The sequence below is a fragment of the Hypomesus transpacificus genome, unplaced genomic scaffold, assembly GCF_021917145.1.
Source record: "Hypomesus transpacificus isolate Combined female unplaced genomic scaffold, fHypTra1 scaffold_61, whole genome shotgun sequence".
Taxonomy (NCBI): Eukaryota; Metazoa; Chordata; class Actinopteri; order Osmeriformes; family Osmeridae; genus Hypomesus; species Hypomesus transpacificus.
This window is the reverse complement of record NW_025814034.1, coordinates 508,375-534,831: the sequence shown is the minus strand read 5'-3', so window position 1 is coordinate 534,831 and position 26,457 is coordinate 508,375. Positions and strand designations below refer to the sequence as shown.

Sequence of the window (26,457 nt, the reverse complement as noted above, 5' to 3'; positions counted from 1 at the left end):
CTTCTCCTCTCCCAGGAACAAGGGATTCATCCCCAGTAACTATGTGAGAGAGAAACACAACATAGAGGCCAATACGTGAGTACTGCCTACAACACCCTGCATTCTGCCTACTACACCCCTGCATTCTGCCTACTACACCCTGCATTCTGCCTACTACACCCCTGCATTCTGCCTACTACACCCTGCAGTCTGCCTACTACACCCCTGCATTCTGCCTACTACACCCCTGCATTCTGCCTACTACACCCTGCATTCTGCACACTACATACTAGAGACTACACAGTAGATTCGACACACTATGCACTAATGTTCTCTGATGATCTCTAATGTTGCCTCGCCAGGTGGTTCTGCCAGAACATCACCAGATCAGAGGCAGAGCAGCTACTGAGAAAAGAGGTACCTGTCTGTCTGCCTGCCTGCCTGCCTGCCTGCCTGCCTGCCTGCCTGTCTGTCTGTCTGTCTGTCTGTCTGTCTGTCTGTCTGCCTGTCTGCCTGTCTGTCTGTCTGTCTGTCTGTCTGTCTGTCTGTCTGCCTGTCTGTCTGTCTGTCTGCCTGTCTGCCTGTCTGTCTGTCTGTCTGTCTGTCTGCCTGCCTGTCTGCCTGTCTGCCTGTCTGTCTGCAAGTGTTTTTAGGTGTCCATTGGTCTGATTTGAAACTCAAACTGTGTGTATACATGCCTTGGTGTGTGTGTGTTCCCAGGGTAAAGAGGGAGGGTTTGTGGTCAGAGAGTCCAGTCAGCCTGGGTGCTACACAGTGTCAGTCTTCAGCAAGGCTCTAGGGTAAGAGCGCTAATTCTAGCTAGCTAGCTAACTAGCCACATAGCTATCTGACAGCTGGAAGAACTATGTTTCTGTCCGTCTGGTGTCCCAGTCTAAGCGGAGGGATACGCCACTACCAGATCAGACACAGCGACTCTGGCCAGCTGTACCTGGCTGAGAAGCATGTGTTCAACTCCATCGCTGAGGTCATACACTACCACGAACACAACGCTGCAGGTAAGACACAAAGGCATGTCTTTTTTTCTTACATTTACATTTAGTCATTTTAGCAGACGCTCTTATCCAGAGTGACTTACAGTAAGTACAGGGACATTCCCCCCGAGGCAAGTAGGGTGAAAGTCCTTGCCCAAGAACCCAACGTCATTTGGCAGCCGAGAATCGAACCGGCAACCTTCTGATTACTAGCCCGATTCCCTTACCTCACTGTACCTCGCCACCAGGCTCCTGTATGGTCATTGACTTAGTCACTGATCTGCAAATTTGCACTATTGTACTGTACTCCACTTAGGTTAGAATAGGTTATAGGGTTGAAACAGGTTTTATGTGCATTTAGGGTTAGTATAGTGTACTATTTATTGTCATCTGTAATTTAGGAAGTTTTAGTATTAGGGTTAGTATAATCGATTATTTAGTGCTATCTGTATATTTAGGAAGTTTCACTTATTTAAGCTCAGCATAGATGTAAATTATGTTCCGTGTACTTATATGTTATGTTATGCCAGGTGCTTGCGTGGTCTTGTCTTAAGAATTTCAGTGCCCAGTCTAACCTTGTGTTGTTCTGTGTACCTGACAATTAAAAGACTTGAACTTGAACTAACCGCTCAGCCACCTGACGCCCACAAGCACACACGGTAATGTCTGTCCTGTGGTGTGTGCAGGACTGGTCACCAGACCTGACGCCCACAAGCACACACGGTAATGTCTGTCCTGTGGTGTGTGCAGGACTGGTCACCAGACTGAGGTACCCAGTGGGACGGGCGGGAACCTGCTGTCCTGCCTCCGGATTCAGCTCAGGTAGCATACACACACACAGGCATGTACACACACACACACACACACACAGGCATGTACACACACACACACACAGGCATGTACACACACACACACACACACACACAGGCATGTACACACACACACACACACACAGGCATGTACACACACACACACACAGGCATGTACACACACACACACACACACACACACACAGGCATGTACACACACACACACACACACACACCCACAGGCATGTACACACACACACACACACACAGGCATGTACACACACACACACACCCACAGGCATGTTGACACACATAGGCGTTTACGAATACTCTCTACCCCTCCATCCTCCATCTCTCTCTCTCTCTCTATCCCTCCATCCTCCATCTCTCTATCCCTCCATCCTCCATCCTCCATCTCTCTCTCTCTCTCTATCCCTCCATCCTCCATCTCTCTCTCTCTCTCTATCCCTCCATCCTCCATCTCTCTCTCTCTCTTTATCCCTCCATCCTCCATCTCTCTCTCTCTCTTTATCCCTCCATCTCTCTCTCCATCTCTCTCCTGTTGTAGAGAAGTGGGAGATCAACCCCAGTGAGCTGACCTTCATGAAGGAGCTGGGCAGTGGGCAGTTTGGGGTGGTGCGTCTGGGCAAGTGGAGGGCTCAGCACAAGGTGGCCATCAAGGCTATCAGAGAAGGAGCCATGCTGGAGGAAGACTTCATAGAGGAGGCCAAGGTCATGATGTAGGTAGCACACACACACACACACACAGGTACACACACACACAGGTACACACACACACACACAGGTACACACACACACACACAGGTACACACACACACAGGTACACACACACAGGTAGGCCTACACACACACACAGGTACACACACACACACACAGGTACACACACACACACACAGGTACACACACACACACACAGGTACACGGGTACACACAGGGCGGTTTGATTTCCTGCCAGTCTCTATATCACCTCCCCCTCACCTCTCTAACCACACTTTCCATTCTCACTGAATCTTAGTGCTGCTATCTGTGTGTCTGTGTATCTGTGTGTGTGTGTGTATCGGTGTGTGTGTATCTCTGCGTGTGTGTATCTGTGTGTGTGTATCTGTGTGTGTGTATCTGTGTGTGTGCGTGTGTATCTCTGCGTGCAGGAGGATGTCCCACCCCAGGCTGGTGCAGCTGTATGGAGTATCTCTGCGTCAGCGGCCTCTCTGCATCGTGACAGAGTTCCTGGCCAACGGCTGCCTGCTCAACTTCCTGCGCCAGGGGGGCGGGGCCAAAGAGGGGGCGGAGCTTCTGGCCATGTGCCTGGATGTGTGTGAAGCCATGAAGTACCTGGAGGATCACAAACTCATACACAGAGACCTGGTCAGTGTGTGTGTGTGTGTGTGTGTGTGTGTGTGTGTGTGTGTGTGTGTGTGTGTGTGTGTGTGTGTGTGTGTGTGTGTGTGAGTGTGTGAGAGAGAGAGAGAGAGAGAGAGAGAGGTCAGAGGTCAGAAAAACTAATCACAACAGAAAACAAATACTCCTCCTAGAACACTGGGAAAAAGAAACCAAGACACTAAACAATTTTGATTGCTATCGGCCTGAACGTATCGGGGCCTAAACAGAAACTATGAAATGGCTGAATATCTGTATATTGTCAAGGACATAAAGCAGAGACAGCTGCTCACTAAATACAGAATGAGTGACCACGTCCTTGTAATCGAAAAAGGAAGACATAAAAAAACATGGCTACCTAAAGAGTACAGAATCTGTGGGCACTTTACATCAGGGGAAATTGAAACAGAAAAACATTTCCTACTAAAATGCTACAAGTATGAAAGTATAAGATGAGATAAATATCTGGACAAATGTAACCAGTTAATTGAAAACTACAAAGAACTTGACATAAATGAGAAATTAAAGATATCTCTGGGTGAAGGGGCTACTGCAAGCCTTGCCGCTAGATATATATCTAAATGTCACAACCTGAGGGACAGTGAATCAACCTTGTATGACTTAAACCTTTCTGTTTTCTGTCATCTTAACATGCATTTATCTGTTACTGTCTGTTTATCTGTGTCTACAGTCCCCAACTTACTATGGTACTGTTATTTAGCCATATTATCATTGTTAGACTCGTTGTTAAATGTTATGATATCTATGTTAAAATGTCCATTCAAGATGGACTGCTTTGGCAATACTGCTCAACCCGGACTGTCATGCCAATAGAGCATTCTGAACTGAACTGAAAGAGAGAGAGAGAGAGAGAGAGAGAGAGAGAGAGAGACAGAGAGAGAGAGAGAGTGAGAGAGAGAGAGTCGATTAGCATTGTTATCATTGCTAGTGGAAGTGAATGGGTCCACTAGCGCCTCCTTGTGTCAGCAGGCAGCCAGGAACTGTCTGGTCAGTGAGAAGAACGAGGTGAAAGTGAGCGACTTTGGAATGACCAGGTGAGTCTCTCTCTGTTACACTCTCCCCCTCTCTCTCTCTCTCTCTCTCTCTCTCTCTCTCTCTCTCTCTCTCTCTCTCTCTCTCTCTCTCTCTGTGTCTCTCTCCCCCTCTCAGGTTCTGTGTCCTGTGTTCCAGGTATGTTCTAGATAACCAGTACACCAGTTCCACGGGTTCCAGGTTCCCAGTGAAGTGGTCTCCTCCAGAGGTTCTCCACTTCAACAAGTACAGCAGCAAATCAGATGTCTGGTCCTTCGGTGAGTCAGCTCCACACAGGCAGATCAGATCACTGCTTACTGGCAGCACTGCAGCTAAAGCTTTGATTGGATAGCAATCAGGAAGTGTTTTGTTTAATCCCCTTCACACAGAGTAAAGTGTGCCCTTTTCTCTGTGTGTGTGTGTGTGTGTGTGTATATATATGTGTGTGTGTATACATATATGTGTGTGTATGTATATATATGTGTGTGTGTGTGTGTGTGTGTGTGTGTGTGTGAGAGCAGGGGTGGTGATGTGGGAGGTGTTCACCCAGGGCAGGACTCCGTACGAGGGGAGGACCAATCCTGAGGTGGTTGAAGACATCACCAGGGGGCTCCGCCTCTACCGCCCAGGCCACGCCTCCAAACAGGTCTACCAGATCATGTACCGGTGCTGGCACGAGGTACACACACACACACACACACACACACACACACACACACACACACACACACACACAGGGATGATGATTGTGTGTGTGTGATGATGAAGATACATTTACATGTATTCATTTAGCAGACGCTTTTATCCAGAGCAACTTCCAAGAGAGAGCTTTTCAGAGTGCATAGGTCACTGATAATAACAACAAGATAGCCCCAGAGCATTGCGGGTAGCCAAAACAAGAAGTACACATTGTGAACAACCAGAAAATAAGTGCCAAAGGGAAAAACCATAAGAGCATGTGATGATGAAGATGTGTGTGATGATGAAGATGATGATGTGATTCTCCTTCAGACGCCGCAGGGTCGTCCATCCTTCTCTGAGCTGCTGACGGACATCACACAGCTGGAGGAGTAGAGACACACACAGCTGGAGGAGTAGAGACACACACAGCTGGAGGAGTAGAGACACACACAGCTGGAGGAGTAGAGACACACACAGCTGGAGGAGTAGAGACACACACACACACATACACACTTGTATCCAAAGTAGCATGTGGGGGATTTGAACCTTTTGATCTGAAGTCAGATGATCTGCCTCTGATATCCCCTCCCAAACTGAAGTCATTGTGGGCAGGAAAATGTACATTTTGTACAGAGTTTGTGTAATTCTTAAAAATAAATATAGGCAACTTTTTAATAAAAAATAAATTAATGCGATCTCTTGGTGAGTTTGTAGTTCCTCGCATAATCATTACATCAGAAGTTCCAGCAGATGGCGACAGAGGACCTGTCGAGTTTGAGTCATGAGACTCCTTAAAGTTAAAACCTTTTTGTTTTGGTATAATACCTTCGTCATATAGAGTTCGAATAGTAAGTGTTTAAGCTAGCAGGCACGTGTGTCAGTTTAGATATTTATGGATGACGCTTGGGTGTACGGTGTCCTCGTTTGTTGTGTACGCCACGGTGAAGGAGTTGCCATTGGTAACGTGTTTGGTGACAGATAATTGCTCCGCAGTCGGGTCACACACGAAGGGCATTCGACCGTAAATCTCCGGTGACCGCTCGCCGTACTACTACTTCATAGGAAAGAGACTCCGAACCAGAACAGACGCCAAGAAAGGAGGAGCCGCGAGCTGGAACAAGCTCCGCGCGGTGGATTTACAACTCACGTTTACCGAGCGGTCTACGTGGGTATCCGGGAATGTTTTTGGTGCCGTTTCGGAGCGAGGGCGTTTGAAATTTGAAGAGAGGGAGAGAGAGAGAGAGTAAGGGGAGAGAGAGGGAGAGAGAGACAGAGAGAAAGATAGAGAGAGAGAGAGAGAGAGAGAGAGAGAGAGAGAGTGTAAGGGGAGAGAGAGGTAGAGAGAGACAGAGAGAAAGATAGAGAGAGAGAGAGAGAGAGAGAGAGAGAGAGAGAGAGAGAGAGAGAGAGAGAGAGAGAGAGTGTAAGGGGAGGGAGAGATATATGGATAAATATGAGAACCTGGGCCAGGTCGGAGAAGGGAGTTACGGCGTGGTGATGAAGTGCAGACACAAGGAGACCGGACGCATCGTTGCTGTGAAGAAGTTTCTGGACACCGAGGAGGACCTGGCCGTGAGGAAGATAGCCCTGCGCGAGATCAGGATGCTGAAGGTAGATCCCTCACATCCTCTCATCCCTTCACATCCTCTCATCCTTTCATCTCCTGCTCATCCATTCCTCCATCCTCTCATTCATTTTGCAGTTTTATGGAAATACACATCAATAGCTTATAGCAGGAGCCGTAACTAATCAAGTATCAGATTGTTTTCAGATGTGAGTGTTGCAGCTTCTATTCATGACTGAAGATACGGCTGTGAAATACTTTATGGTTTTTCTTAATTAAATAAGCATATTTTCCATGTCTAATGAAACCTTGCCCCCTGTATCTTATTCACTCATCTCTACTCTTTCCTTCTCTCCTCCTCACCCCCTCTCTCTCTCCCCCACCAACCCCCTCCTCTCCCCCCCACCCCCCTCCCCCCCTCAGCAACTGCAGCATGTGAACCTGGTGAGGCTGCTGGGGGTGTTCCGGAGGAGGCGCAGAGTGTTCCTGGTGTTTGAGTTTGTGGAGAGGAACCTTCTGGAAGAGCTGGAGCAGAACCCGTGTGGTCTGGGTCAGGAGAGGGCCCGGCGCTACCTCTACCAGACCCTCCGAGCCCTGTGTTTCTGCCATCAGCACCATGTGAGCCCCCACATGTGTGTGTGACTGTGTGTATACCTCATGTGTGTGTGTGTGTATACCTCATGTGTGTGTGTGTGTGTGTATACCTCGTGTGTCTGTGTGCCTGGTGTGTGTGTGTGTGTGTATACCTCATGTGTGTGTCTTCCTGGTGTGTGTGTGTGTATACCTCATGTGTGTGTGCCTGGTGTGTGTGTCAGATCCTGCACAGGGATGTGAAGCCAGAGAACCTGCTGGTGTCCGAGGGGGGCGTGGTGAAGCTGTGTGACTTTGGCTTCGCCCGCACGCTGGCAGAGGGGGCGGAGTACACGGAGTACGTGGCCACGCGCTGGTACCGCCCCCCCGAGCTGCTGGTGGGGGACACCCTGTACGGCAAGTAGGTACACACACACACACACACACATGCACACACACCAACACACATGCACACACACACACACACACACATGCACACACACCAACACACATGCACACACACACACACACACACACACACACATGCACACACACCAACACACATGCACACACACACACACACACACACACACACACACACACACACACACACACACACACACACACACACATGCACACACACCAACACACACACACATATACACACATATACACACACACATATGTACATTTATGTACATATGTGCTTCGGTGTACATTTATGTACATATGTACACACATATACACACATACATATACAGTACCGGGAAAATGTGTCCAAACTTTTGACTGGTACTGTACATGTACAGCACCGGTAAGCTTAGAGTTGATCAGTTTCTGTGTTGATATTAATGTTGTGATATTAATGATGAAGAGTGTGTGTGTGTGCAGGCCGGTAGATGTGTGGGCAGCAGGGTGTGTGTGTGTGGAGATGCTGACAGGAGAGCCTCTGTTCCCTGGAGACTCTGATATAGACCAGCTCTACCACATCATCAGGTGCTTCGGTGAGGACACACACACCACACACACACACACCACACACACACACCACACACACACACACACACCACACACACACACACACCACACACACACACCACACACACACACCACACACACACAACCTACACACTCACACCAGACACACAGTCACACTGTGATGTGATGGTGTTCTCCATGGTATCCTAGGAAACCTGACCCCCCGTCACCAGGAGGTGTTCCATCAGAACCCTGTGTTCTCTGGTCTGGTTCTGCCCCAAGTCCCCCCAGTTCCCCTTGCCTCCCACACTCCTCTGCAGCTACGCTACCCTGCCCTCCCCTGGCAGGCTGTGGACCTCACCCAGGTACACACATGTTATACACACACACACATTGTACCCCCACACTGACTTGTGTGTATATAACGTGTGTGTGTTTGTATAACATGTGTGTGTGTGTGTATAACGTGTGTGTGTGTGTGTGTATAACATGTGTGTGTGTGTGTATAACGTGTGTGTGGGTGTGTGTATAACATGTGTGTGTGTGTGTGTGTGTGTGTGTACCAGAAGTGTCTCCAGATGGACCCTGACAGCAGGTCTTCGTGTTCAGACCTCATGCTGCACCAGCTGTTCACCTCCGACCAGCTGCACCTACGGTAACACACACACACACTACACACACACTACACACACTTACTGGCCTTGTTCAGGCAGCATGGTCATCTCGCTCAACACCTGTGTTGCTTCAAGCCCAGGCCGGAGCCATGGAGTCAACATTGGGGGGACAAATTATTTGTTTATAATTTCGGACAGCGTGCGTGGTTGCCTGTCGTAGCACATTTATATTTGTATTTATATTTTTATGTCAATATATTGGGGGTGTGTGTGGGTATATATATTTGGATTACGGCCACAGGTCTGATCATCTCCCATCTCCCCGTGTGTGTGTGTGTGTGTGTGCAGGCTGGAGGAGGAGCTGAATATGATTCCTCAGAAGGAGAACAGAAAGAGCAGGAGAGAGGAGGGAGACAACAGCAAGGTACACACACACACACACACACACAGGTACATGCACACACACACACACACACACACACACAACAACACACACTCTCTTACACTCTCCTGTCTCCAGGTCACAGGGAGAGACTCTGATCCTTCTGGAAGCTCCTCTACCACAAACCCTGAACACTCAGAGACCAGAACCAGCCCTGACGTGACTGCTAACACAACCGTCATGACCGCAAACACGACTAAGACAACCACAGCAAACACGACCACAGCAGCGAAACCCTGTAAAGCCATCTTGACCTCACAACCAGGAAGAGACTCTGACCACATGACCACAAGCAGCATGACCACAAGCAGCATGACCACAAGCAGCATGACCACAAGCAGCATGACCACAACCAGCATGACCACAACCAGCATGACCACAACCAATAAACCTGACAGAATCCCCGAGGGTAGGAACAACCTTGACCACACAACCACAACCATGATGACAAACACCTCGACCACGGAGCCGACACGGAGCCGACACCCTGACCGTAACATGACCACAACCATGGACACCAGTATGTCTAACATGACAACAATCATAGAACCAAAGAGACACATCGACCACAAAGATACTAAGACCACAACCACAGATCCCAGAATAGACCCGACCACAACCAGACCGGGGGAAACAGACCGCACCACCTGTGACCGTGTGGTTACGGTCAGCACCCTGCCCCCCGCCCCCACCCCCTCCCTCTCACACACTTCTCTCACTCCTGTCGTCAACGGCAACAGCCCGTTCACCCACAGCAACTCTGGCCTGGGGGCGTGGCCTCACCTGGGAACCCTCAGCCTCAGGTACCACATCTCCCAGAATGCAGGGCAGCATTTTGGCTACATGTCATATCCTGTTTAGTATCTCAATCTGGACTAATGTGTGTGTGTGCGCTCCAGGTCTATTGACAAGACTAAGAGACACATAAACCCCTTCAGCAGGATCTCCCTGCAGTGTCTCTCCACACACTCTACTGCTAGTACACAGGTACAGCCTACTGGGTGGGTGGGTGTCTGATCTTGTGTCATCCATTCTTCAAATCCCTTAACCCTCTCTCTCCTCCTCTCCTCCTCTCCTCTCCTCTCCTCCTCTCTCCCTCCCCTCCTCTCTCCCTCCTCCTCTCCTCTCCTCCTCTCCTCCTCTCCTCCTCTCTCCCTCCCCTCCTCTCCTCCTCTCTCCCTCCCCTCCTCTCCTCTCTTCCTCTCCTCCTCTCCTCTCCTCTCCTCTCCTCCTCTCTCCCTCCCCTCCCCTCCTCTCCTCTCCTCTCCTCCCCTCCTCCTCCCTCCTCTCCTCCTCTCTCCCTCCCCTCCTCTCCTCCTCTCTCCCTCCCCTCCTCCTCTTTCCCCTCCTCTCTCTCCCCTCCTCTCTCCTCTATTCTCCTCTCCTCCTCTGTCCCCTCCGCCTCTCTCCTCTCTCTCTCTCTCTCTCTCTCTTTTTCTCTCTCTCTCTCTCCAGGCAGTCTCTGAGCGGTCGTTTCTTTCGGACCGTGACCGTGGTGACCGTGGTGACCGTGGGGTTGCTATGGTGAGGAAAAGAGCGGAGGTCAGCAGGTCAGAGTTTCGCTTTCCAGAACTGAGGACCCCCCTACTGTCTGAGGGTACACACACACACCACACACACACCACACACACACCACACACACCACACAAACACAACCTTATACTGAGTGTGTGTGTGTTTCAGGTAAACATCCCAAAGGAACCAGCAAGAACCTGAAGAAGGACGTTCGCATTCCAGCCATCACCACAACAACGACGGACACACACACCAACACACACGCTCTCCAACGCACACACACCACTCTGGACGCACACGGCAAAACACATACCTTCCAACGCTCACACACACAGATGGACACACACACTCACGGTTAGGCCTGACTGTTTTTATTGAGACGTTCCACATGCAAACACTTTGTATTCTGTGTCTAATACAGGCTGTCTGCCATAGTGGTGGATTGAATTAACTCACTTCTGAGAAGGATGATTCCTGCAGTGTGTGTGTGTGTGTCTGTGTGTGTGTGTGGGTGGGTGTGTGTGTGTGTCTCCTCAGCTCAGGTAGGGTGTGTAAGTGAGTGTGTGTGTGAGTGTGTGTATTCTGACTAGCTTGACGACTCCAATGAGCCTTCTTCTACAATCAACATGTGATGCCAGTCCATGTGACGTCACTCTGCAGGCCACGCCCTTCGGGATGAGAAGGTGTCCCATTGGCTCGTAGGGGAGTCTGTATTCAGGCAGCAGCCAATGGGCAGGCAGTCTGAGACCACAGATTGACAGGCAGAGCTTGTGATAGGCCTGGAGGTGAAGCCTGGGGGCAGGAAGGAGTGTGGGTTTTGTAGTTCTAGTGGTAGTTGTAGTCCCAGTGTTCCTGGTTGTGGTCGGATCCAGAGGAGGTAGAACCAGGCAGGGTGGGGGAACAGGAGAACCGTCCAGCTGTGGGGGCAGGAACCCTGTCAGCCCGGGCCGTCTCCCACCTGGGGGGGGTGTAGTTCAAACAGTGGTGACAGCAGGAAGACAGGATAGGAGAGACAGACAGAGACAAGGACACACACCAGCTAACAATCATCTGACACACACACATACCGTATTTTTCGGAAAACAAGCCGCATTTTCTATAAACCCCACCAGAATGGGAGCTTTGTGTTTGTAAATTGGATTATAACCCTCCCTGGAATATATGCCGCACTTGATACGGGAACAATGATACAGAGCGGCCCCATTATCGTCTGTTCAAACTCGCCAACGTTCCAGACCCCATTATCGTCCACAGCCGTTTCTTCCGGTAACTTTTCAATTCCTGTTTCAATAAGCCACTGTTCCAGTTTTGAGCATAAAATTAGTCTGTAGAGATCTTGAGACAAAGCCACTTTTTTTGTTTCTAAAACTGGGCTATACGCCGCTTCGAAATATAAGCCGTACAACCACAAGAAAATTGTAAAATTGGGGTACAAGCCGTAGTTTTATTTCTGAAAAATACGGTACACACACACACTCATGTGCACACACATAGTTTCCAGATCTACCTGATCAGGTATGTCCATGATCTATGAAGTTTTTTTTTACTACGTAACTCACTCACTCATACACTCACTCACGCATAAATAAACAGCAGGTATATCCTTTCTACCTGAAGGTCAAGGTCTCCCTCCCCCCTCCTCCAGTACTGACCTGTGTGTGGTAGCAGTACTGACCTGTGTGTGTGGTAGCAGTACTGACCTGTGTGTGTGGTAGCAGTACTGACCTGTGTGTGTGGTGGCAGTACTGACCTGTGTGTGTGGTAGCAGTACTGACCTGTGTGTGTGGTGGCAGTACTGACCTGTGTGTGTGGTAGCAGTACTGACCTGTGTGTGTGGTGGCAGTACTGACCTGTGTGTGTGGTGGCAGTACTGACCTGTGTGTGTGGTAGCAGTACTGACCTGTGTGTGGTAGCAGTACTGACCTGTGTGTGTGGTAGCAGTACTGACCTGTGTGTGTGGTAGCAGTACTGAGCTGTGTGTGGTAGCAGTACTGACCTGTGTGTGTGGTGGCAGTACTGACCTGTGTGTGGTAGCAGTACTGACCTGTGTGTGGTGGCAGTACTGACCTGTGTGTGTGGTGGCAGTACTGACCTGTGTGTGTGGTAGCAGTACTGACCTGTGTGTGGTAGCAGTACTGAGCTGTGTGTGGTAGCAGTACTGACCTGTGTGTGTGGTAGCAGTACTGACCTGTGTGTGTGGTGGCAGTACTGACCTGTGTGTGGTGGCAGTACTGACCTGTGTGTGTGGTAGCAGTACTGACCTGTGTGTGTGGTGGCAGTACTGACCTGTGTGTGTGGTAGCGGAGTGCTGCACCAGGAGCAGAGAGAGCAGCCACAGTGCTGCTAGTCTGGGAGTCATGATCGTCTCACGGAGAGAGAAGGAGGAAGAACGAGAGCGTCTCGTGTCAGAGTGTGTGTGTGTCGGAGTGTGTGTATCGGAGTGTGTGTGTGTCGGAGTGTGTGTGTCGGAATGTGTGTGTGTCGGAGTGTGTGTGTCGGAATGTGTGTGTGTTTGGGCAGGCTTGTCGACGAGTGCAGGGAGGGTTCTAGAATGTTGTAACACAGAACCACCACCCTGTCTGGGGTAGAGCTGTGAACAAAGTGTGTGTGTGTGAGCGTGTGTGTGTGTGAGCGTGTGTGTGTGTGAGCGTGTGTGTGTGACACCATGCTTACACTCCATCACACGTGTGAAGTGTGTTTACTTTCTGTTGTCATGGACACAAGGTGGAGACAGTGTCTGCTTACACCCACACCCAGTCTGGTGAGTGTGTGTGTGTGTGTGTGTGTCTAATCCCATCTCATTATTGTATTTATGTGTCAACAGTCAGCTTAGCATCTCTCTGCACACACACACACACACACAGCAAGACCCGTAGAAAGATGTGTTTATTATCAAAGTTTCATCACAATCATTGTTATTCACAGATGGTGTGATATCATAATTACATAATACAAAAGCATTGATTATAAATTGACAGACAAGAACAATATTCAAATATAATGTGAAGAGACGGAACCCATGACAGGATCAGTGTGGTGTAGTGAGAGCAGGAGAACTAAGAGATGTTTGAATACTGCAACATAGAAGGGTTCTAGAATGGGGTTATAGAGTGCGGTTCTGGAATGAGACAGGAATCTGAGGCTTTCATTCATATCAAAGTTCAACCTTTGACCTGAAGAGGAGCCGTCTGACCCCTGACCCCTAAGTGAACTTTCGGATGAAGCGATGAAAATGATGACAGTATTCCTGAGGAAGATCAGGGGGCGTGTCTGACCCCTGACCCTTAGGTGAACTTCCTGATGAAGCGTAGCTTCAGGTAGGCGATGATGAGGAAGATGGTGGTCATGCAGAGGAGGGCCACATGATTCTGCCACAGGCCCCAGGAGGAGTAGTCGATGCCTTGGTTACGCAGGAAGTCCTCTCCTGTGCACCTGCACAACACACACACAGGTTCACAGAACGTTCACACGCGCCTACGGAACCAGAACTTACTGAGCGGCAGACACGTTCTAGAGCTTCCTCCTCGAATCACAGACACGTTCTAGAACTTCCTGACAGAATCAGGACCTGTAGACAGGTGTCATGGAATCAGAGCTGAATGTTGACAGCTCTTCAGGTTCAGCCCAGGTGTGTGGTTAAGGTTAAGGTGTGGACAGGGTTAGTGGTCGGTGTATGGATTGGGTTACGGTTAGTGTTAGGGTACTGCAGAGCAATGTCATGGCCAGCAGATGGCGCCAGAGGACACAGCAACACTGGAACCCCCTGTGGTCCCTCCAATTGGCTTTGAGGGGATGGACCTGGGATCTCCTCCTCCAATGAGAAAGGAGGAAGGACAGGTGGGACAGAGGACACACCTCTGATGTCATCACAGCTGCTGCAGCTATAGACCAATAACCAAAGAGTGTGTTGGGTTTTGTCGGTAATGTCATAACTTACATCAGCTGGGGCGGTGGGATGGTTCCGTTGCCGGGCAACGCAGTGGGCAGAGGGATGTCGCCACAGAACTGCAGACCCACAAACTCATTAATCTGCAGACCCTGTAGAAAACACACACACGTACTGATTGACCCTGTAGAAAGAGCAACATTGCTGTCATGGAGTGTGTGTATGTGTGTGATCTTTGTGTGTGTGTGTGTGTGTACTCACTGCCAGTCCGTATCGAGGGATGCTGAAGTACTTGAGCCATGCCAGCCACTGGGCAATGCTGGGGAGGTTCACCAGCAGGCCTGAGAAGATCTGTCCACACACACACACACCACACACACCACACACACCACACACACACAGCTAAATCATACTGATATGAACTACAGCCTTTTATTTCTGTGTGTGCATAGGTGTGTGTTTGTGATTCCACTTGCATTGGTGTATGTGCATATATTTGCAGATGTGTGTGCGTTTGGTGTGTGTTTGTTTGTGTCACCATCATGAAGACGAAGGCAATGGTCATGAAGATGTTGGCGATGGCAACCACGCTCTGGTCGGCTGAGATGGCCATCGTCATGGCGGTGGCGGTGTACGCTACCATGGCAACCGTGAACATGAAGATGAAGAAGGCTTCCACTGTGGCTTTGAACCCTGCAGAGAAGAGGAGGGCTTAGTACATGTGTGTGAGAGTCATGGTGTGTGTGTACATGTACGTGTGTGTGTGTGTACATGTACGTGTGTGTGTGTGTGCTCACCGATCATGAAGTAGGCCACACAGCTGAAGACGATAGCAGGGATGGTGCGCAGGGTGATGATGTCAGACAGGATCTTAGACAGGAAGTAGACTGACACCCTGTAGTATCCACTGATGTACTCATGACTGTAGGAGAGACACTGTCTGAGGCAGGGGGAGTGGGGGTGTGTAGGTGTGTGTGTGTGTATGTACTTGTGTGTTTGTGGTGTGTGTGTGTGACTCACATGAACAGTTTCCTCTCTGTGATGAACAGCTCTGCAGCTGACAGAGCACTGAAGCACTGGTTGGTGGTGATGAAGAAGAGAGCTCCCATTCTGACACACACACAAAGGTTGAATGAAGAGGTTTGAATACCTGTTCTGTTATATCAACTCTGTACTAATAAAGTTGATTGAAGAGGTTTGAATACCTGTTCTGTTAGATCAACTCTGTACTAACAAAGTCGATTGAAGAGGTTTGAATACCTGTTCTGTTAGATCAACTCTGTACTAATAAAGTCGATTGAAGAGGTTTGAATACCTGTTCTGTTAGATCAACTCTGTACTAATATAGTTGATTGAAGAAGTTTGAATACCTGTTCTGTTAGATCAACTCTGTATTAATAAAGTCGATTGAAGAAGTTTGAATACCTGTTCTGTTAGATCAACTCTGTACTAATAAAGTTGATTGAAGAAGTTTGAACACCTGTTCTGTTAGATCAACTCTGTACTAATAAAGTTGATTGAAGAAGTTTGAATACCTGTTCTGTATGCCGCTCTGGTCGTCTGCAACACCAAAGAAGATGGCTCCAACAATCAGAGCCAGAAACACCGTCACCCCAATCTGACACAGACATACACACACACACATCCATGTTTTGGATGAAATGACCAAAGGGGTTAGCATGTGTGTTTTGGGGTAAATGACCAAAGGGGTTAGCATGTGTGTTTTGAATGAAATGACCAAAGGGGTTAGCATGTGTGTTTTGGGGTAAATGACCAAAGGGGTTAGCATGTGTGTTTTGGGGTAAATGACCAAAGGGGTTTGCATGTGTATTTTGGGGGAAATGACCAAAGGGGTTAGCATGTATGTTTTGGGGTAAATGACCAAAGGGGTTAGCATGTGTGTTTTGGGGTAAATGACCAAAGGGGTTTGCATGTGTATTTTGGGGGAAATGACCAAAGGGGTTAGCATGTGTGTTTTGGGGTATATGACCAAAGGGGTTAGCATGTGTGTTTTGGATGAAAGGACCAAAGGGGTTAGCATGTGTGTTTTGGATTAAATGACCAAAGCGGTTTGCATATGTGTTTTGGGGAAAATGACCAAAGGGGTTAGCATGTGTGTTTTGGGGTAAATGACCAAAGGGGTTAGCATGTGTGTTTTGGGGAAATGACCAAAGGGGTTAGCATGTGTGTTTTGGGGTATATGACCAAAGGGGTTAGCATGTGTGTTTTGGATGAAAGGACCAAAGGGGTTAGCATGTGTGTTTTGGATTAAATGACCAAAGCGGTTTGCATATGTGTTTTGGGGAAAATGACCAAAGGGGTTAGTATGTGTGTTTTGGGGAAAATGACCAAAGGGGTTAGCATGTGTGTTTTGGGGTATATGACCAAAGGGGTTAGCATGTGTGTTTTGGGGTATATGACCAAAGGGGTTAGCATGTGTGTTTTGGAGAAAATGACCAAAGGGGTTAGCATGTGTGTTTTGGATGAAATGACCAAAGCGGTTAGCATGTGTGTTTTGGGGAAAATTACCAAAGGGGTTAGCATGTGTGTTTTGGATTAAATGACCAAAGCGGTTTGCATATGTGTTTTGGGGTTTATGACCAAAGGGGTTAGCATGTGTGTTTTGGGGAAAATTACCAAAGGGGTTAGCATGTGTGTTTTGGGGAAAATTACCAAAGGGGTTAGCATGTGTGTTTTGGATGAAAGGACCAAAGGGGTTAGCATGTGTGTTTTGGGGTATATGACAAAAGGGGTTAGCATGTGTGTTTTGGATAAAATGACCAAAGGGGTTAGCATATGTGTTTTGGATAAAATGACCAAAGGGGTTAGCATGTGTGTTTTGGGGTATATGACCAAAGGGGTTACTATGTGTGTTTTGGATGAAAGGACCAAAGGGGTTAGCATGTGTGTTTTGGATTAAATGACCAAAGCGGTTTGCATATGTGTTTTGGATTAAATGACCAAAGGGGTTAGCATGTGTGTTTTGGGGTAAATGACCAAAGGGGTTAGCATGTGTGTTTTGGGGTAAATGACCAAAGGGGTTTGCATGTGTATTTTGGGGGAAATGACCAAAGGGGTTAGCATGTGTGTTTTGGGGTATATGACCAAAGGGGTTAGCATGTGTGTTTTGGATGAAAGGACCAAAGGGGTTAGCATGTGTGTTTTGGATTAAATGACCAAAGCGGTTTGCATATGTGTTTTGGGGAAAATGACCAAAGGGGTTAGCATGTGTGTTTTGGGGAAAATGACCAAAGGGGTTAGCATGTGTGTTTTGGGGTATATGACCAAAGGGGTTAGCATGTGTGTTTTGGGGTATATGACCAAAGGGGTTAGCATATGTGTTTTGGGGAAAATGACCAAAGAGGTTAGCATGTGTGTTTTGGGGAAAATGACCAAAGGGGTTAGCATGTGTGTTTTGGATTAAATGACCAAAGGGGTTAGCATGTGTGTTTTGGAGAAAATGACCAAAGGGGTTAGCATATGTATTTTGGAGAAAATGACCAAAGGGGTTAGCATGTGTGTTTTGGATGAAATGACCAAAGCGGTTAGCATGTGTGTTTTGGGGAAAATGACCAAAGGGGTTAGCATGTGTGTTTTGGGGAAAATTACCAAAGGGGTTAGCATGGATGAAAGGACCAAAGGGGTTAGCATGTGTGTTTTGGGGAAAATTACCAAAGGGGTTAGCATGTGTGTTTTGGGGTATATGACAAAAGGGGTTAGCATGTGTGTTTTGGATAAAATGACCAAAGGGGTTAGCATGTGTGTTTTGGATGAAATGACCAAAGCGGTTAGCATGTGTGTTTTGAATGAAATGACCAAAGCGGTTAGCATGTGTGTTTTGGGGAAAATTACCAAAGAGGTTAGCATGTGTGTTTTGGATTAAATGACCAAAGCGGTTTGCATATGTGTTTTGGGGTTTATGACCAAAGGGGTTAGCATGTGTGTTTTGGGGAAAATTACCAAAGGGGTTAGCATGTGTGTTTTGGGGAAAATTACCAAAGGGGTTACCATGTGTGTTTTGGATGAAAGGACCAAAGGGGTTAGCATGTGTGTTTTCGGGTATATGACAAAAGGGGTTAGCATGTGTGTTTTGGATAAAATGAACAAAGGGGTTAGCATATGTGTTTTGGATAAAATGACCAAAGGGGCTAGCATGTGTGTTTTGGATGAAAGGACCAAAGGGGTTAGAATGTGTGTTTTGGGGTAAATGACCAAGAGGTTTGGTCAACACACACTATTACACAACAACGCAACCCCCCCTTCACACACACACACACACACACCTGAGCGAAAGAGGTCTGTGGGTTCAGCATGAGGTTCTTGAAGGTTCTTTTGAGGACCCATTTGAACTGGGTGGGGAAGGAGGTGTTGTAGGTGATGGTTCGGGAGGGGGGCTTGGTGGAGGCCTGCTTCCCCAGAACGATGCTCTCCAGCTGGGCCTTGGTCTCCCGGTAGTACTGGCAGCTTCGGTACTCCTGCACCAGGCGGTCCTCGATACTCTGCCTGGAGCTGGTCACCTCCTCTGGGTCCATCTCTGGAGGAGGAAAGGGAAGGGGAGGGGAGAGGAGGGGAAGTATAAATTAGTTAATATACAGTTATGAGCTTCTATTGGATGACATGACAGAACCCCCCCCCCCATTTTCTCCTCCTGGACCAGTCCCAGCTTACCATCTGCGTCCTTGCCGCTGTTAAGGGCCAGGGAAGTAGAATCCCCGTTGATCACATCCAGGAAGAAGTCTGCAGGGTTGTTGTGGGGCTCACAGATGTACCCTGGGAAATGTATGCATGACACAGTCAGGATATAAACTCAAAGCAAATACAATATTACTGATTGGAAATACCATGGCACAGCATTGCACAACAGAGCATTGCATAGCATGACAGAGCAAGCCTTGCATAACCTAGCCTAGTATAGCCTAGCCTAGAGTAGTGTAACCTAGCTTAGCCTAGTGTAGCCTAGCCTACTATAGCCTAGCCTTGTGTAACATAGCCTACCCTAGTGTAACCTAGCCTAGCCTAGCCTTGTGTAACCTAGCCTAGCGTACCGATGTCAGAGAAGTACTGCAGAGCGCTCTGCGCGGGGCCGTGGTACACCTGCTTCCCACTGACCAGCAGAGTCAGACTGTCAAACAGCCGGTAGATGGAGTAGCGAGGCTGGTGTATGGACAGGATGATGGTCCGGCCGTGGTTAGCCATCCTGGAGGGGGAGGGGAGGGAAGGGGGGAGGAAGGGAGTGGGGAGGAGTAGGAGAGAGTTAGGGAGGGAGGCTGAGAGAAATGGAAGTGGAGGAAAGGGAGGGAGAGTGATGGCGGAGGAATGGAGGAGGAGGAGGGATGGAGGAGGAGGAGGGATGGAGGAAGGATGGAAGAGGGACAAAGCCCACAATGATGACAGAGCCGGTGACGACATTGAGCTAACGGACTACAAACATGGTCGCTCACACCCTGAAGGACTACATCCCCCACCTCTTAAGCAGCAGCAGGACAGAGTTGGCGGTGCTGGCGTCCAGGCCAGTGGTGGGCTCGTCCAGGAACAGCACAGACGGGTCTATGATCAGCTCCATACCGATGTTGGTCCTCTTCCTCTCCCCCCCTGAGATCCCCCTGATCAGCTGGGTCCCCACCTGGACACACACACATGATAGTAACACACACACACACACACACATGATAGTAACACACACACACACACACATGATAGTAACACACACACACATGACAGTAACACACACACACACACACACATGATAGTAACACACACACACACACACACATGATAGTAACACACACACATGATAGTAACACAAACACACACACATGATAGTAACACACATACATTACGAACACACATTGCAAAACAAACTGCAAATGTTTACTCTTCAAAAGGTCTGCAAACAGCTTTGTAAGCATAGATTTGTTAAAACGTTTGTTAACCGTGATCGTAGGTCAAGCAATCAGCTGCACTTGCACTGGTGACGTCACTACATGTCCACTACATGTGCAAGGCAATATATCTAACAACTCTGTGTGGAGTTAAAAAAAACGTTTGTTTACCTCTGCGAACTTTCAGGAGGTATACAAACGGATTAGTTAACAGTAGACGTTTTGAGAACGTCTTTGGACCATTAAGAACAGCGTATTGGTGTAATTATAAGACTAGTACATGAGAAACACAGATGTATGTAACACACACACAGGTCCCTATGCCACACACACACACGTTAGGGCCAGCGTACCCGTGAGTCGGCCACCTTGTTGAGTCCGAGCTGAAGGATAAGGCTGGACACCTTGTCCTTCCTCTCCTGCTGGGACACGGAGGAGGGCAGGCGCAACGCCGCCGAGAACGCAAAGTTCTCTCTCACCGTCAAAGTCCCCATCACCACGTCATCCTGGGGGGGGGGGGGGAAGGGGGGGGGGGGTGAGTAAGGTAGTGTGTGTGTGAGGGGAGAGTGTGTGTAGTGGTGTGTGTGTGTAGGGGTGTGGGTGTGTCACCTGCACAACGTATCCAGAGAGACATTTGAAGTTGGGTGGTTGAGGAGCTCCGTCTATCAGCACCTCCCCTGACAGACCTGAGGGGTCCTTACGCGCTGCCAGCACGTCCAGGAACCTGACACCACCACAACACCATCACAACACCATCACAACACCACCACAACACCATCACAACACCATCACAACACCATCACAACACCACCACAACACCATCACAACACCATCACAACACCATCACAACACCACCACAACACCATCACAACACCATCACAACACCATCACTACACCATCACAACACCATCACAACACCATCACAACACCACCACAACAACATCACAACACCATCACAACACCATCACAACACCATCACAACACCACCACAACACCATCACAACACCATCACAACACCACCACAACACCATCACAACACCCTCACAACACCACCACAACACCACCACAACACCACCACAACACCATCACAACACCATCACAACACTATCACCACTTCACCACAACACCATAACAACACCATCTTCACAACATCACCACAACACCATCACCACAACACCATCACAACCCCATTACCACACCACCATCACAACACCATCACCACATCACCACAACACCATCACAACACTAACCCTAACGTAACAATCATTACTTAAGCCTTTATGGGGCCTTAAGCCGAATTGATTTGGGGCCCCCTCAGTGATGCTGTATATATATATATATATAATATATATAATTTCTAAATTAAGCTGTAATTTAATGTGCTCTTGGGGGCCCTCTTGTGGCCATGGGGGCCCTAAGCAGTAGCTCAGTTCGCTTATGATTTGGGTGGCTCTGCCATCACCACAGCATCACCACATCACCACAACACCATCACCACACCATCACCACATCACCACAACACCATCACAACTATGGAAGCAAATCAGTGACAATGTTTTGAATTGTAAAAGGCATTGAATACTTAATATTGAAATGTATGTAATGTCAAATAAAATTCAGGTTGCTCAAGTTCGAGCCAGAAAAGAAATTGATCTTAAAAATGTCAAGCTTAAATATTTCGAGCCCAAAAAATTTGAGCCAAAAGAATTTGAGCCCAAAAAATTCTAGCTTAAAAAATTCTGATTGTAACATCTAGGAAACCAAGGATAGGTAGAGCAATGGAGCAATAGAGAAGAGAAAACGCATGATGACTACCAGGGTTAACAACCATACTTCGGTGAATCCGAAGTTATCAAATCTTGCATTGAGGCTTGATTGCTCTACCTATCCTTGATATCCCGAATGCTACAATCTGATTTTTTAAGCTCGAAATTTTTCACAACACCATTACCACAAATACTTTATTACTGTACTAAAGCAGATTGTTCTGGTATCATTACATTAACTGTATTTATTTTCTGAAAACTTTTTACCCTAAATTTTTACATAAATTCCTGTACTTTCTACTTCTTACATTTACAGAAATCTATATTTGGTGGTATGATCAATATTATTTCTTATTGTTGCACGCCTTTTTGTCAATTTCCTGACTATGACACACAACAAACAGAAGCTAGTCTAAGAAGCTACCATGGAGCAAGGCAGAGGGCAACCATTATTTTGAAGAAAAAATAGTTTCTAAAGGTAAAACATGTAATTTTTTTTCGAAAAAAACGTTTTTATATAAAAAGGTTAAACAGTACTTCACCTTTTACCAGTCTTTTTAAACATGAATATCTGTACTTCTACTTGAGTGAAGGTTGTGTGTACTTTTGCCATCTGTTACCATGACAACAACAGGAACATGAAGATGGAGGGATACTCACGATGACTTTCCACTTCCTGTGGCGCCCAGGATGGCGTTGAGGCCTGGCTTCATGATCCCACTAAGAAACACACACACATACATTCACAGACAAATATAAACACGTGCATGCATTAAGACAAACAAAATTCATTTTAAGAGTTTGAGGCCCAGTGTGTGTGACTACATGACGAGGCCTTGTGAAAACATGACACAGCACAACGAGAGGGAAATGAATTCACCATGACACATCATGTAGCAATGACACACACACACACTTATACAAAACAGGGAGTTTACCTCTCACACACATCCTGTTAATCATTACACACACCAATCCTCAACAGCAACCAAACAGAGGATCATCTCTATCCATAAACCAAACACACACGCACACACACACGTCTACAGTCCATCCAGGTACTAACACACACACTCGAGCTGTTAATGAGTTTATTCAGAGGTCAGAGGTCACTGATGGTACCTTCCGCACATGCTCAGTCTGCACCTTGACATTACAGCCAACTTACACAAGGATCTGTTTGTTTACACACACACACAGTCACACACACACACAGTCACACACACACACAGTCACACACACACACCCTTCCTCACACACACTCACACATCTTTCTCACAAAGACTGTTAATGAATGTTGGATGTCATTGTCTCAACTTGGCAGGATTTTACAGTGTGTGTGAGTGTGTGTGTGTGTGTGTGTGTGTGAATGTGTACGTGTGTATGAGTGCATATGAGTGTGTGTGTGTGTGTGTATGAGTGCATATGAGTGTGTGTGAGTGTGTGTCCTCTCCTGCTGGGCCCCTGAAACAGACAGTTCCTTCCTCTCATTCAAAAACTAATTTGAGGGACATTTGTGTATGTTCAGGTGCATTTTTGTTGAGATGTGTGTGTAACTGTGTGTGTGTGTGTGTGTGTGTGTGTGTGTGTGTGGTGGTTCTTTCATCTTCATCATCCCTACGTGGTCTTCCTGCTCTCTGCACGTAGAGCTGGCGACCTCCTCAACCCAACCCTGCACCTCCTCTCTCCCCTCCCAGCCCTTCTCTCTCTCCTCTCCTCTCTCTCTCCCCTTCTCTCCCAACCCTCCTCTCTCTCTCCTCTCTCCTCTTCTCTCCCAACCCTCCTCTCCTCTCTTCTCTCCTCTCCTCTCCCAACCCTCCTCTCTCTCTCTCGTCATCTCTCCTTATTCTCCTAGCCCAATCACAGCAGTCTTACAATGCCTTAATCGATAAGCAGCATTTAACTTGATCAATGACCCCACATCCTCTCACACACACACACACACACACACACACACACACACACACACACACACACACTCTTACTTGAGGTCTATGAGGATGTCCTTCTGGGTGCTCCTCCTCTTCCAGAAGCAGCCGCTGCTCTGACGCACCTTGTAGTGGATGTTGTGGAAGCTGACCGTGGCTCCATGGCGCGGTTTAACGTTTACCGAAGACTGCTGCCGCTGAGCCCCGTTACCCCGCGGAGCGCTCATCATCTGGATGGCCGGTTCGGTCATTCAGCTGCGGGTTGGAAGAGAGCGCCACGCGTGGGCGAGGCTAGGACCGGTAATTTACCACTGTCTTTATTGCTACCATGGTCACGTGCGATACGAGCTAGAACTTTGGATCTCTTAAAGCGTTATTTAAAAATGTTATGCAGAACTGTCAACGTCAATACCACATGTAACAAAGTGACAGACAATTAGTGCATCGTAGACTAAGCAGAATATAGAGGTTCAGATGTGTACAGTTTTAACAGTATTTAGGTGGTCGGTCAAGAAACGGTCTGTGTTTACAAATCATAGGCTATTACAGAATGTAATACAATTACTAATACTGTTTGTAGTATAGAAGGCCTAACCACTTTTCCAGAAAGTCCAGGGGAACAAATCAGGGTTAGTGGGACTAATTATGTAATTATAAAATTCCAGGGGAAACTCATGACTTGTAGAATCTGTTCATCACTCAGGTCTGCTGTGAATACCCCGCTGCTAAAATAACTCCGTTAGTTTTCGGTACATCGAAATCATCACTGACCTGGTGCTGACGGTGAGTAGTGACCGGGTATTTGAACGAAAACACCCGTTCCACAGCGAGGCAAGAATAGGACGGTCAGATGTCCGCGAGCGCGTCTCTTCTGTCAGTTGGGTCGCTGGTGTAACGTTATAGCGCGAGTTGTGTTGGATAAGACGGGAAGTAGGGAGGAGGGCAGAGAGTGTGTTTATGATCGGCAGCACGTGGACCGTCCCTGCACGGGAGTGATTGTGCTGTTTAGGAAGACTCACAAACACCTGCTCATTATAACACAGCACAGCAACAGACAATCTGCGTTATCTTAAGTGTGTGTATATTACTCATGTTACCGATTAACCACGCCCTGGTCCTTCCCGTGGTGTCCCCTGACTACAGCTCGTTTCAGTGGGCATACGGAACATGCTGGTGCGGGGTGCGGTGTGCGCCTGCGTATCAAGTGGACCTCTCCGCTGATCGATGACTGCAGACTGGGGGGGTCTGGGATGGTGGTCGTGTGTAGGAGCCGCCACTAGATGGCGCTGTGAGGTCTAATTAACAGAGCTGGAGCTACAGAGAGGGAAGGGAGGGAGGAAGAGCGGGTTGGAGAGAGAGAAAGAGAGAGAGGGGAGGATGGAGAGAGAGAGAGACAGAGAGAGAGAGAGAGAGAGAGAGAGAGAGAGAGAGAGAGGGGAGGGTGGAGAGAGAGAGGGAGAGACAGAGAGACGGGAGGGTGGAGAGAGAGAGAAAGACAGAGACAGAGAGAGACAGGGAGACAGAGAGACAGAGAGACAGAGAGAGAGAACATGTATGACTGGTTGAGAAGTGTGTTGTTGTTTTGCTAGCTGACCTTAGAAAGACCTTTATGAGAGTGAAGACTGACCCCAACCCCAACCCTATGGTTAGGGTTAGGGTAAGTAAGCATCACAGCACATAGAAACAACAGCAGAAGATCACAAGTGCCAAGTTCTAACAGTGTTTCAGTGGTCAGAGTGAAGGAACGGTCTGTATTGACCAGACACAACGCAGAGTAACTACTGTACATCTCAGCTACCTGCTCTGTTAACTTACAGAGTAACTACTGTACATCTCAGCTACCTGCTCTGTTAACTTACAGAGTAACTACTGTACATCTCAGCTACCTGCTCTGTTAACTTACAGAGTAACTACTGTATATCTCAGCTACCTGCTCTGTTAACTTACAGAGTAACTACTACATCTCAGCTACCTGCTCTGTTAACTTACAGAGTAACTACTGTAAATCTCAGCTACCTGCTCTGTTAACTTACAGTGTAACTACTGTAAATCTCAGCTACCTGCCCTGTTAATTTACAGGATCGTATGATGCAACATTAACATCTCAATCAGAGTCGCTCGCTAAAGAGGAACAACACAGTATGCATCAATAACAGACAGAATCATATCCTATTCTCCACACTCACACACACTGACACACACACTGACACACACACTGACACACACACACTTACACACACACTGACGCATACACTGACGCACAAACGTACACGTCTCTACCCACTGACGCACACACAGCTGTCGTGGTAGCCCTACTCTTCTTACAGGGTTCTATTCTGAGTTCTGAACGAGTCTCGCCCCTCCACCCCAATCCTCCACCCTCACCCTCCACCCCACCCTCACCCCACTCTCCACCCCCAC

General features: G+C 48.0%; 3 protein-coding genes across 3 annotated transcripts in view; 2 read left to right on the top strand and 1 right to left on the bottom strand.

Annotated features, from left to right (window-relative positions):
• txk (TXK tyrosine kinase) overlaps positions 1 to 5,581 on the top strand; it is a 6,900-nt gene extending 1,319 nt beyond the window's left edge. The window contains exons 5-15 of the mRNA XM_047017496.1: positions 16 to 75; positions 342 to 396; positions 700 to 779; positions 871 to 995; positions 1,722 to 1,793; positions 2,349 to 2,520; positions 2,950 to 3,166; positions 4,169 to 4,233; positions 4,370 to 4,488; positions 4,732 to 4,889; positions 5,222 to 5,581. Coding sequence (XP_046873452.1) covers positions 16 to 75; positions 342 to 396; positions 700 to 779; positions 871 to 995; positions 1,722 to 1,793; positions 2,349 to 2,520; positions 2,950 to 3,166; positions 4,169 to 4,233; positions 4,370 to 4,488; positions 4,732 to 4,889; positions 5,222 to 5,284 — 1,186 coding nt within the window. The 3' untranslated portion in view covers positions 5,285 to 5,581. The remainder of the gene's footprint in view (positions 1 to 15; positions 76 to 341; positions 397 to 699; positions 780 to 870; positions 996 to 1,721; positions 1,794 to 2,348; positions 2,521 to 2,949; positions 3,167 to 4,168; positions 4,234 to 4,369; positions 4,489 to 4,731; positions 4,890 to 5,221) is intronic.
• A 711-nt stretch (positions 5,582 to 6,292) lies between these two features.
• LOC124465877 (cyclin-dependent kinase-like 2) lies at positions 6,293 to 10,939 on the top strand. The gene is made up of 11 exons (XM_047017513.1): positions 6,293 to 6,502; positions 6,879 to 7,073; positions 7,271 to 7,446; positions 7,917 to 8,029; positions 8,214 to 8,368; positions 8,570 to 8,658; positions 8,966 to 9,041; positions 9,138 to 9,862; positions 9,959 to 10,046; positions 10,515 to 10,656; positions 10,743 to 10,939. Exons 1-11 carry the CDS (start codon positions 6,335 to 6,337, stop codon positions 10,931 to 10,933), a joined length of 2,118 nt encoding a protein of 705 aa, XP_046873469.1. The 5' UTR covers positions 6,293 to 6,334; the 3' UTR covers positions 10,934 to 10,939.
• A 2,516-nt stretch (positions 10,940 to 13,455) lies between these two features.
• On the bottom strand, positions 13,456 to 25,099 carry abcg2a (ATP-binding cassette, sub-family G (WHITE), member 2a). The gene is made up of 16 exons (XM_047017510.1): positions 24,808 to 25,099; positions 24,094 to 24,291; positions 22,769 to 22,828; positions 20,952 to 21,066; positions 20,696 to 20,848; positions 19,926 to 20,083; positions 19,506 to 19,657; positions 19,129 to 19,230; positions 18,744 to 18,994; positions 15,996 to 16,078; positions 15,481 to 15,570; positions 15,258 to 15,382; positions 14,999 to 15,153; positions 14,722 to 14,811; positions 14,512 to 14,612; positions 13,456 to 14,006 (listed from the first exon to the last, which is right to left on the bottom strand). Exons 2-16 carry the CDS (start codon positions 24,285 to 24,287, stop codon positions 13,859 to 13,861), a joined length of 1,977 nt encoding a protein of 658 aa, XP_046873466.1. The 5' UTR covers positions 24,288 to 24,291; positions 24,808 to 25,099; the 3' UTR covers positions 13,456 to 13,858.
• Positions 25,100 to 26,457: the final 1,358 nt, after the last annotated feature.